The sequence below is a fragment of the Dendrobates tinctorius genome, unplaced genomic scaffold, assembly GCF_039654945.1.
Source record: "Dendrobates tinctorius isolate UK_male_01 unplaced genomic scaffold, ASM3965494v1 ptg000046l, whole genome shotgun sequence".
Taxonomy (NCBI): Eukaryota; Metazoa; Chordata; class Amphibia; order Anura; family Dendrobatidae; genus Dendrobates; species Dendrobates tinctorius.
In genome coordinates, this window is record NW_027361714.1 from 35,359,889 (window position 1) to 35,372,678 (window position 12,790).

Sequence of the window (12,790 nt, forward strand, 5' to 3'; positions counted from 1 at the left end):
TCGCCGTGTGTGACACGTATCAGCGACCGGCCCCCCTGCCGGGTATCGCTGATCGTGCTCGAAAGCCCTGGACATTTTTTTGATCATTGGTCTCCCGCTGGCCAGCACGCATCGCTGCGTGTGGCAGGCAGGAGATCAGCGAGCTGGAGCTGGTATCCAAGGTAAACTGCGGATAACTAAGGGGTGCGTCAATTAGTTACCCACTGTGTACCTTAGATGCCAGCGTGCTGGGAGCTGGTATCTAAGGTAAACAGCAGGTTTCTAAGCGCTGCGCAGTGCTTAAAAACCCCCTGTTTATGTTGGATACCAGCTCCCTGCACCAGCACACTGGTATCTAAGGTACACAGCGGGTAACTAAGCGACGTGCGCTCTTGTTACCCGCGTCGTCGCTGTCCTGATCGCTGCTGAGATCTGCCTGTTTGGCAGCTCACCAGCAATCATGTAGCGGCACACCAGTGATCCTGACAAGGTCATATCGTTGTCGGGATCGCTGGTGCGTCACTATGTGTGACGGGGCCCTAAGAGGACTGAAACTAGCGCCACCTATTTAAAGTCAATATCACCCTCTAATGAGCCTTCACACTTGCCTTAGGGATAAAAGCCAAAACCAAAATGACAATTTGCATATTTCCCAGAGGAGCATTGCTAGGCTTAAAAGTCTCCGTACCTTGGCATGTCAGGGTTGACATGTCACTCTCTACCAGGAGCAATGTTACCTCTTGAAGCACTGCTCATTCACGCACTCCACTTATGGCCGATCCGAGCCTAAATAGAACTGCAGGACAGTATTCGTACTGTACGTGTAGATTACTTTTGTCTAAACTGACGTGAAACCTGTAAGTTTATGCAGAACAAAGCGTCAATGTAAAATACTTGGCCGACGGGTCCTAACTATTGTTATGTGGGGCGTTCTCAGTAGTGGGTAAGGTGCATTATTTCACAACCTTCATCATTTTAAACTGTGTATTGCAAATGGTTCTTATCGCGGCGTTCAGAAAGTAAAGCAAGGTGTAAAAGTAATGTTACTTCATTATCACAGATTGTACTTTACCTGAAGTCCATAGGAATTACGGTAATCTTTTCACACTTATTAGCCATTCCCCTCATGCAGATAAACCTGTTTGGTCTTTGACCCGTTATATGTCTCTTGTATCTTCCTGGTGTCGCATTGTGCTGCTGTTCCTTCCACAGGCAGGGTTTTTCTACTGTGCAGGAAGAAACAAGAAGACACAAAAGATACTCTCATCGCCTTAGCCTACCAGCTGTTGTAGAACAGCTTTAGCTCCTCTTTAAGAAAATGGAATCAACTCAAAAGTTAAATATGGAAGAACCTGTAAAGAAAAAGCGAGTGAATAAGTATAAGATCATTTCTGTGGTAAGTGCTATGATATTGTTTTATGACTGTTAGTAGCCGCTTCATCACGTCGCAATTCTCAGAATAATGCTGGAAAAGAATTACTGAATATTCTTTAGACACTGAGGAATGAGGACAGATGAGCCTTTCTGCGTGTATTAACTGTGACCCCTGAATTCTCATGGTGGGCAGAGTTCTGCACTCATAGCCCCATCATTTAAACACAACCTAAGAATATGCCATTAATGTTTTAGTCCCAGTAAATGGGAGTTATTTAAAACATTATATAATCCAGGGTCTCAAAAGGCTGCGTAAATGGGACGCAGATAAGAAAAACTTGAATTTGATGGGCCGCATTTTTTGTGGGTCGAAATTATCTTTTCAGTGTAACCATTTTTTTCTAGATGATGTTTTGTTCACTTTTTTCTTCCATTTTGTATGCTACAGAAAATTAAAGAAAAACCTACATTTTTTGGCATATTTTTTTAATTAATTTTTGATAGTGTGTGTGACAACACAACATTTAATCTTAACTATCCAGATGTCTATTTTCAGTAGTCCAGGAGAAATAGGCTATTGTCTGAATGTTGACTATGTGTGCTTTTCTATGGTTGGTCTAGAAACACAGACTTTTATCATATGAATCATAGACTATTGACAACTCTTGAGTTGTTGAGTTGTTGTTTGCTGTGACTTATCATCTGCTATATTTAGGGGACAGGGGGATAGGGTAATTGTACAATAGATGTTTGCTAATATGTTGATTATCCACTGTATGATTCCATGTAACATGTGGACTTGCAAAACAAAGGAGGATGAGCAATGCAGATTGATTAAATACTCAAACAATGAGAGCTAAACTCATCCCACCGTCCTGTGAATGATGACTTGAACCACAGATGTGGATATAAAAAGGGATTTTCTATCCTTCTGCAAAAGGTAGACACTTTACAAAACCACAGCCAGGACACCATAGCTCCATCAGGATAACTTTATAAAACCATAACCAGGAACATTCTGCAGGACAACTGCCAGGCTAACATTGGTTCATCAAGAAGGACACAGATTTAGCATTCTACAGAATGCCAGCTTAAGGACCATGGAACTAGCTGGAAGAACTGACCATCACGGAACCCATGGTCACCTGGCCCCATAGATAAGTTTGTGGAAGCCAGGTTGGGACCATCCAATCACTTGGCTACGGGTTTCAATGGACTGTCAGCTTTCTAAGCTTGTCATTACCTTACCTTTGTGGGTGCCCACCAAAAGCGGGGTGCCAGTGGTGAGGGTAGTCTGTCCTGGAAGCCCCACAGTCGCAGCTGCTGTATTCCTGGTGAGTCAGCGGAAGGGTGAGATTCTGTAATTTTGTAATTGTGCACCATCGTGGGTATTTTGCTGGGACTGTTCTATATGTTATTTTCTGTTTGTGGGGTTCAGTAATGTATTGTCATGTTTTACCCTCAATCTGTGTAGTCTGAGTACTATTATGCCCACGGGACAAAAGGCGAGCGAGCGTTCAGTAGGATGAGCCCTGGTCCATGCGGTCTCGTGCCAACGGATGAGAGCACCCACTGACCCCGTGTCTCCACATTTCGTAGCAGCGGTGGGATACTACTCAACCCGGAGGATTCTGGGGAGCTGCAGGGGACTGGTGCTTGTTGACATCGTCCAATGGCTCCACAACCAGGGAAGCATATAAGCAGACCCAGCAGACCATAGGTGAGGCATACACAACAGGTTTCAGTTGCCACTATGTCCAATCCCACCAGCTAGGTCTTTGAAGAAGATCAGTGGATGTATAACCGCAACAAGAAACGGCATCTACAGGAGCTGTGATAGCATCAACGGATTGAATACCAGGCTACTGTCACTCGATCGGATTTAATCCAGGAACCACAGGATGCGGAGGATGCTATGTGTGGACGCAAAGGATACAAGTCGGTTCTCACCAATTACATGAGTAGCTACCCAGGTCAAGCCAAGGACTAGGAGAAGGATGTTTGGAATCCTATCACATATGGCTAATTAAGATGGGGAGCAATGTGATGACACAACATTTAATTCTTTAGACCTTTGCAGAAAAAGCTCAGTTCCCCAAAAGTAATACCAAAAAATATATAGTTTTTAGTGATGAGCGAGCATACTCGGTAATGCTCAGTGTTCGCCCGAGCATCGATGTACTTGTGGTGCTCGGCGAGCGCCGAGCATTTCCAGGATTGTTCGGCGGGAGTTCGAGTCCCCGCGCTGCATGTTTGGCGCTCTTTAGAATGGCAATCAACATGCAGTGATTGTCTGCCACGCACTGTAATGCCACAGCCATGTTGGTTGTGGCATTACCGTGATTGGCTTGCTGCACAGCGTCTTCAGGTCTATATCAGACCTGGCGCCGCCCTGCTTGTCCCAGTCAGCTTTGGAATCACCAGTGTAGGGAGAGTTGCTTCAGCGATAGGGACAGAATAGGTGGGGTATCAGTGTGGGTATACCATAACTGAATACACAAATCCAGCTAAATCAACAGTCCTTCTAAGTACTAATTACGGGGTATATAGATTGCAGTGCTAGGTAGGCAAGGAGTGTATGTGTGTATATACATATCAGTGCAAGGCATGAAGTCACTATGTGGGTGTATAGATATCACTGCTAGCCATGCAGGCATTGTATGTGGCATGCTTCATTTCATACATCAAGAGGGTCTATTCCATTACTGTCTGCTGCTGCCTATTACAAATATTGACCATATATACAGTACTTAGCCCCAGGCAGGGCCGGTTTTAGGCAAAGTGGGGCCCTAGGCAAAGTTTAAAATGGGACCCCAAATGCTAACATATTACACATCACACAGAAGCATTTTGGTTGTATTTACATGCGCTGAGTTCAAGCCGCTAAATGAGAATGATCGACAATATTGAAGTCGTTCAACACTTGTTTCCCAGCCTCTTTCCACTGTCTGAGAAAGAATGATGGGGACAGAACGATCACTAATGGGTCACTAACAGATCACCATACAGTATCATATTATCAGCAGCACATCTACAGTTTACACTCCATAGTCCTCCATATAATATAATCTGCCCCATAGTCCTCCATATAGTATAATACACTCCTCAGTCCTCCATATAGTATAATACACTCCTCATAGCCCTTCATATATTGAAATACATTGTTCAGTCCTCCATATAGTATAATACACTCCTCATAGATCTCCATATAGTATAATGCACTGCCATAGTCATCCATGTAGTACAATTCACTTCCTATAGTATAATGCACCCCATAGTTCTTCATATAATGTATTCCTCATAGTCCTCGATAGAGTATAATGCAGCCACCCCATAGAGCATAATGCAGCCATCCCACAAAGTATAATGTAGCCCCACCATACAATATAATGTAACCCACCTTAGAATATAATGCAACCCTTCTCTTATAGTATAATGCAGCCACCCCTTAGAGAACAATGCAGTCTCTCCACAGAATATAATGTAACCCCCCACAGAATATAATGCAGCCCCCCATATAGTATAATATAGTATATAGAATATATGGCAACCCCCTCATAGGATATAATGCAGCCCCTTAAATAGTTATAATGTAGTCCCTCCATAGAATACAATGTAGCCCTCCTCATATAGTATAATGCAGCCCCCATAGAATATAATTTAGCCCCCTCATAGTATAATGAAGCCCCCATACAATATAATCTAGCCCCCCATAGAATACAATGTAGCCTCCTCATATAGTATAATGTAACCCCCTCATAAAGTATGATGCAATCACCCCCCACAGAATATAATATAATACAGCCCCCATAGAATATAATGTAGCCCCAAATAGAATATAATACAGCCCACCTCCCCATAGAATATAATGTAGCCTCTAATATTATATAACACAGCCTCCCCCATAGAATATAATGTAAAATGTACCCCCCATGGTATATAACACAGCCGCATAGTATATAGCCCAGCACCACATGGTATATAGCACAGCCTCACATGGTATATAGCACAGCCCCACCATGGTATATAGCACAGCACCACATGGTATATAGCACAGCCCCACATGGTATACAGCACAGCCCCACCTGGTAAATAGCACAGCCCCACATGGTTTATAGCACAGTACCACACATTATCTAGCACAGCACAGCACCACATGGTATATAGCACAGCCCCACATGGTATATAGCACAGCCCACCATGGCATATAGCAGAGCAACACATGGTATATAGCACGGCCCCACATGGTATATAGCCCCACATGGTATATAGCCCTGCACCACATGGTATATAGCCCAGCTCACCATGGTATATAGCACAGCCCCACATGGTTTATAGCAAAGTTCTGCACGGTATATAGCACAGTTCCGCATGGTATACAGCACAGCCCAGCATGGTATACAGCCCACCATGGTATACAGCCCAGCATGGTATACAGCCCAGCATGATTAACAGCCCACTATGGTATATAGCCCCACAGTCCAGTACTCACACTGATTTAAAAAAAACAAACAAAAAAACACTCTTCACCTTCTCCTCGTGCCCACGCTGCTCCAAGCTCCTGCACTGCCTGGCACACAGTGAGTGCGCAATGATGTCATTGCGTACCCTCTGTGTCAGAGGCAGAGCGGGGAATGATGGGAGAGGGAGCGTCAGTTGACGCTCTTTCCTCCATCATTCCATCCTTCAATGTGGAGGCGGTGGGAGTCGGCGCTGAGGGAAGGCGGGTCCCCCTGCCTCACAGGGGCCCCATAGTAGCTGCATGATGTGCCGCTAGCTGGGGGCCCCTGGGGGAGCAGGGGCCCTAGGCAGCTGCCTGGTCTGCCTGCCCCTATCGCCGGCCCTGGCCCCAGGTGTCAGTGGTTAGGAATAATTTTTTTTGCATCTTAATCCTGATTTTATTCAAAAGCAATCCAGAGCACGTTTTTTCTCTATTTGCTTGTTGACACTGTAGTATACAGCCAGATCCTTTTCATAGTACAAAGTGAAAATCCAGTAATTTAAATGGTTTGGCCGTCTCAGCGATCACATCTGAGTGCGCAGAAAATTCTGCCATTTTTGTGGTTTTGTGGTACTGTAAAAATTTTTTGGAGTGTCTTATACAATTTATTGACACCATTTTGCTGCCAAAAAATATTTAGCTGCCAAAAAAATATTTTGCTACAGGCTAGATATTTTTCACGGGGTTTTGTCCACTAAACGCATCGCATAGCATTGCGGTCAAAATTGTGCCATTTCAGGCCCCCATAGAATTGTTTTTGTTGTGTCTTAGGCTAAGTGCACACGCTGCGGATTGGTCTGCGGATTTTTTATCTGCGGAACCGCAGGTAAAACCGCAGGTAAAATGACCTGCGGTTTTACCTGCGGATTGGCCTGCGGTTTATCATCTCTACAACGGAGGAGATGGTAAACCGCAGCAGAATCCGCAGAAAAGAATTGACATATTTTACAGGGTGGTATCGCCGTCACACGCCTCATCTATCTGTGGGCTACAAATTGTGGCATTTGAGGCCCCCATTCAAATGTTTTTGCTGTGTGTTACCCTAGTTCTTGACATTATTTTCCTGTAAAAATAAAAATACAGGCCACATATTTTACAGTGTAGTATCTCCGCCACACGCATCATCTATCTGTGGGCTAAAAATTGTGGCATTTGAGACCTCTATTCAACTGTTTTTGCTGTGTGTTACTCCAATTATAAACACTATTTTGCTGTAAAAATAAAAATACAGGCCACATATTTTACAGTCTGGCATCTCCATCACATGCCTCATCTATGTGTGGGCTACAAATTGTGGCATTTGAGGGCTCAATTCAATTGTTTTTGCTGTGTGTTACTCCAATTATTAACACTATTTTGCTGTAAAAATAAAAATGCAGGCCACATATTTTACAGTCTGGTATCTCCATCACATGCCTCATCTATCTGTGGGCTACAAATTGTGGCATTTCAGGCCTCCATTCAACTGTTTTTGCTGTGTGTTACTCCAGTTATTCACACTATTTTGCTATAAAAATGCAGGCCACATATTTTACAGTCTGGTATCTCCATCACATGCCTCATCTATCTGTGGGCTACAAATTGTGGCATTTGAGGCCTCGTTCAACTGTTTTTCCTGTGTCTTAGCCTAGTTATTCACACCAGTTTGCTGAAAAAGAATTGTTACGTACAGGCCAGATAGTTTAAACTGTGGTTTTCCCGCACACGGATCACATATATGTTTGCTGCAAATTCAGCCTTTTGTAGTGAACATGGCTAATATTGTAGTCCATTTAAAATGGCAAGGCGCGTGGCAAGGGACAGGGAAGTGGACGGGATGGTGATGGAGAATTCAGTGGCCGAGGCCGTGGGCAAGCTGAAATTGGGCCACAAAAAACACCCACATCTTCTCGCTCGACCTTCCTGATCCAATTACTAGGGGAAAGCAGCAGCACACCAGTATTGAATCCAGAGCAGTGTCAAAAGGTTGTTGGTTGGATAGCGGATAATGCTTCCAGTCACTTTGTCACCACCACCACCACCCTGTTTTCCACACGGTCAAGTCAGAGTAGCCGTGAGCCTGGACCGCATATTCCTCACCCTGATCCTCCTTCCTTGCACCATGCCGAGTGCCCGGAGACAACTGATTCTACACTTGTACACTCCGAAGATCTGTTCACTTTTCCATTTATAGATTTGGGCCTTTCGCCCGGTCCACTTGAAGCGGGGCAAGATGAGACTGCATGTAGCGATGCCCAAATATTTGAGCAGCCATGGTCACACAAAGGTGATGGTGGAAACGTGTCACAAGAGGTGGACGATGATGAGACACAATTGCCAGAAAGTCAGGAGGAGGACCATGGTGCCGAAGTGGAAGATGAGTTGGTGGATGATATAGTAACTAATGTAACCTGGCAGGTGTACATGCAGACCGAGGACAGCAGCACACAGGGCGAGGGAAGCATAGCACCCCAACAGGCAGTAAGAAGCAGTGTGGTCGCTGCAGACAGAAGGTGGGCAACCGTTCCTCGTAACACCAACACAACGGAAGTTGGCAGTATAACTGTTAGGTCTTCCCGAGTCTGGTTGTTTTTTAAAGACTCTGACAATAATCCCAAACAGGCCATTTACACCACCTGCCATGCCCACAGTTTTCTCAGACCCTCCCAACGCACTGGCCCTGAGGTGCAGGGTAATCTCACAAGGAGTGCAAAGTTTTGGAAGGTGCTGAGGGAGTACCTTGCTGACCGTACCAACGTCCTCCGTGATTACTCTGTGCCTTTTAATTATTGGGTATCCAAGCTGGACACGTGGCATGAACTCTCTCTCTATTCCTTGGAGGTCGTGGCCTGCCCTGCCACTAACGTTTTGTCAGAGCGGGTTTTTAGTGCCGCTGGTGGAATTATAACTGATAAGCACATCTGCCTGTCAACTGAAAATGCTGACAGGCTGACTCTTATAAAAATGAACAAGGGCTGGATTGGGCCAGTCTTCTCTACACCACCAAATGACAGCAGCAAAACATAACCTCAAATCCAGTGTCATTTTTGTAAGGTATATTCCCATGCACCTCTTCACACCCACACATGGGTATACACTTCCTGATTTTGCCTATTTGCTGTTATCTTCCTCCTTCTCCTCATCCTCATCAGCCACCACCACTAGATCACCATGGTGACCATGGTTCGTGATGCAACAGCCACGTTATTGTGTTTAAGGATGTTTTTGATGCCAGTAGAAAATTTTTTTTTACACATTATGTTGATGTGTACCCCCCAGGGAGAAATGTTTGTCAGCCCATACACTTAGTGTATGGGCATTACAACCATAGGAGACATGTTCCTTTAAATTGGGAAAAAAAATTTAGTAGGCCATCCTCCAAGTCTCTTCCAAGACCACCGATAGATCACCAGGGTGAATGTGTTCTGTGATGCAACAGCCAGGTTTTTTTTTTCAAGGTTGTTTATGATGCCCTTAAAAAAAAGTTTACAGAGTATGTTGTTGTGTACCCCAAGGGGGAAAAGTTTGTCAGCCCATACACTTAGTGTATGGGCATTACAACCATAGGAGACCTGCTTCTTTAAATTGGGAAAAGATTTTTTGTAGGCCATCCTCCACATCTCTTCCGACACCACCACTAGATCACTATGGGGAACGTGTTCCGTAATGCAACAGCAAGGTTTTTTTTTTTTCAATGATGCCCGTAAATAAACGTTTACACAGTATGTTGATGTGTACATCCAAGGGGGAAAAATTTGTCAGCCCATACACTTAGTGTATGAGCATTACAACCACAGGAAACCCGCTCCTTTAAATTGGGAGAAGATTTTTAGTAGGTCCTTTTCCACGTCTCTTCCAAGAGGTATTGGGGTGCATCCAATTTGGAGCAGGCCTTGTATTCACTTCATGGGCAAATATTATGGGAGTAGCTAAATAAGAAAAATGAGAACTTTGGTTTCATGTGGCCATCCAGTATGTTGGTTCAAAAGGTTATTGGGGTGTGTAATGATACTAAGAAAATGCTCACCTTCCAAGTACCTTTCTAGAACTTTTCACACACGGAGCTCTGCTACATCCATAGCTGCACAGACACAAGCTTCCCCTTCCCCCTGTCATGATGTATCGCCCCTCCCCCAACCGCATAATCTGCCATGAGATGACTTAAACGGCTGTAAGTGCTTTTCTTCTATTAATCCCTGTTATTTTGTAATTGTTCTGTACCTACTTCAATTGTAATATCTTTTTGTACTTTTGTAAACACTGCCTACCTTTTTGGAGTAAAATATATAAAATTACTAGTTTCGTTTCTCCTTGCTCTATAACGTATCCGCATGTCATCTGAAGTGAACTACGCAACTAACTTGGGTCGGCTCCGGACCCCTTATTAATTAAGAAATCGAAGCTGGTGTCAGCGAAGTGTGTTCTGGGCTTGTTGGGTAAAGCTGGCAGTGACGGAATGGGTTTTATAAGTGTATTGCCTGGCTGCGGCTAGGAGTAGTTATATTTCCCTCACTGCAGCTTGCCTAACAGCCAGTACACGTCCAGGCAGCCCGTCCGACGACTACTTATCCTACAGTGGGTGCAGTTCCCTGACTGACCTAAGGGTAAGGGGGTGCCGGAGAGCTGCGAGTTCCAACCCGGAACTGGTGAGCGGGATATACAAAAATCCCTGCAGTTGGTGATGTATTGGTGGCAGAGGTGGGATACCCAAATATATCCCCCGCGATAGATTGAGATATAGAGTATACACTGGGTTTTCATCACATTTGGTGGCAGCGGTGGGATACCCAAATATATCCCCCCTACGATAGATTGAGATATAGAGTATATGCTGGGTTTTCATCACAGGGTGCGTGTAACTTTGGGGCAGGGCAGGCCTTGCATTCAATGCATATGCTAACATTATGGGAGTAGCTAATTAAGAAAACTGGGAACTTTGGTTTCATATGGCCACCCAGTACGTTGGTTCAAAGGATTATTGGGTTGCGTGTAACTTTGGGGCAGGGTAGGCCTTGCAGTCAATGCATAAGCTAACATTATGGGAGTAGCAAATTAAGAAAAATGGGAACTTTGGTTTCATGTGGCTATCCAGTATGTTGATTCAAAGGATCATTGGGGTGCGTGTAACTCTGGGGCAGGCAGGCTTTGCATTCAATGCATAGGCTAACATTATGGGAGTAGTTAATTACGAAAATTGGGAACTTTGTTTTCATGTGGCCATCCAGTAAGTTGGTTCAAAAGGTTATTGGGGGTGCGTGTAACTTTGGGGCAGGGCAGGCCTTGCATTTCAGTGCATAGGCTAACAGTATGATAGTACCAAATAAATAAGAATCAGAACATTGGTTTCATGTTGCCATCCAGGACGTCTGTTCAATGAGTTACTGGGGTGCGTCCAGATTTGGGGCAGGCCGTGTATTCAATGCATAGGCAATAACAGTATAGGAGACCCACTGTTTAATAATGGGAACAACAAAGCATAGCCAGCTGATGGCTCTCTAAGAATAGGGAGGACAAACTCCTGTCCCTTTAATAAGATTAAAGTCCGCCTGACGGCCCTCCTCCTTTAACAGTATCTCCTTCTTAAATGAAACAGGATGTGTCTGATGATGTGTCACACACCACATGGCCAGCTAAGGTTGTATAATGTTAAAATGACATTTCCCAGTGAATGCATTTGGCTTGATTGAAAGCAATGCTCAAGTTGAAAAACACATCAAAACCGCTACGTGTGAACATAGCCCAAGTGGTGGAGGAACATTTTTGTTCTGGATTATTTATTTGGCCTTTCATACAAATCACTACCCTGGAAAGGATGTTCCTTAACATATTTCCCAGGAAAATCAATTTTGGTTTAGTTTTTGTATGTTTTATTGTGCACCCGGAAAATTGGCATAAGACTCTGACAACATTGTTCACAGCAGTGACCTGGGAGTCAGAAATGCTTGCAGGGGTCTTCCCCTTGATGTTCCCATGTCATTTCAGCACTGTTCCCATCGATTTCAGACGTTTTCAGACCCAAGAACCCCGGGTGGAATGGCGGAAAAATGCTCAGGTTTCCTATAGACTTACACTGGGCTCGTTGTTTAAGTCAAGCACCCAAGCATTCCAATTTGCTCAACCTGAGCATTTTAGTGCTCGCTCATCACTAATAGTTTCTTAATTTAAAAAGCCTTAACATTTTCAATATTCGGGTGATGGAGCTGAGCTGTGTGAAGGCTTCTCCTTTGAGTCCCGAGATGACATTTTTATTGATATTATTTGAAGGTAGTTTTAATGTTTTGCCTCTTACTGCAGTATCGCCGCTGTTGTGGCAGTTGAAAAACCGCAGTTTTGGTGTTTTGATCTTTTAGGCTACTTTCACACATCAGGTTTTCGGCGTCAGGCGTGATCCGGCGTCGTGCCGGAGCGCCGGATCAGGCAAACATTTCGTAAAACTGGATGTGACGGATCCGTTTTTCTGCCGGATCTGTCTTGTTCTTGACAGACAAAACCGGATCCGTTTTTTGTTCCGTTTTTCGACGGATTACGCCGGATCCGGTTTTTAAAATCGCCCCTTGTGGCCTTCTGAACGGGATTGGCTACTGAAAAACTATATATAGCGTGTTCCTACAGCCCTTCTTTGACAGGTTGTAGAGGAGAAAGTGCAGGTTGGAGAGAAGAGCAAGTTACTGGCGAAGATGGATGTTGTGATTGGAAATATTTTGAAGAATTTGGCGGATTTTACAGCGGAGGCGAATCGTTTGAGGGTGATTGTTCTGGAGAAGGAGAGGGCGAGACAGCAGCGCATCAGGCATCGTAGACGACGTTTGTGGATCCACCCCATCACATCCAAGAGAATGACGCGTGGGGTCTATTCTACACTCTGCATGGACCTTAGACGAAACCCGGATACATTTTTTGGATATGTTCGGATGAAAATGGAGAATTTTGATTACTTGGTGGAGCGCATTGCACACC

The 12,790-nt window shown here is 44.5% G+C and overlaps 1 protein-coding gene across 1 annotated transcript in view; it reads left to right on the forward strand.

Moving 5' to 3' along the window:
- The first annotated feature begins 1,156 nt into the window (after positions 1-1,156).
- ENPP3 (ectonucleotide pyrophosphatase/phosphodiesterase 3) overlaps positions 1,157-12,790 on the forward strand; it is a 221,176-nt gene continuing 209,542 nt past the window's right edge. The window contains exon 1 of the mRNA XM_073575819.1: positions 1,157-1,375. Within this exon, the coding sequence (XP_073431920.1) occupies positions 1,298-1,375 (78 nt within the window). The 5' untranslated portion in view covers positions 1,157-1,297. The remainder of the gene's footprint in view (positions 1,376-12,790) is intronic.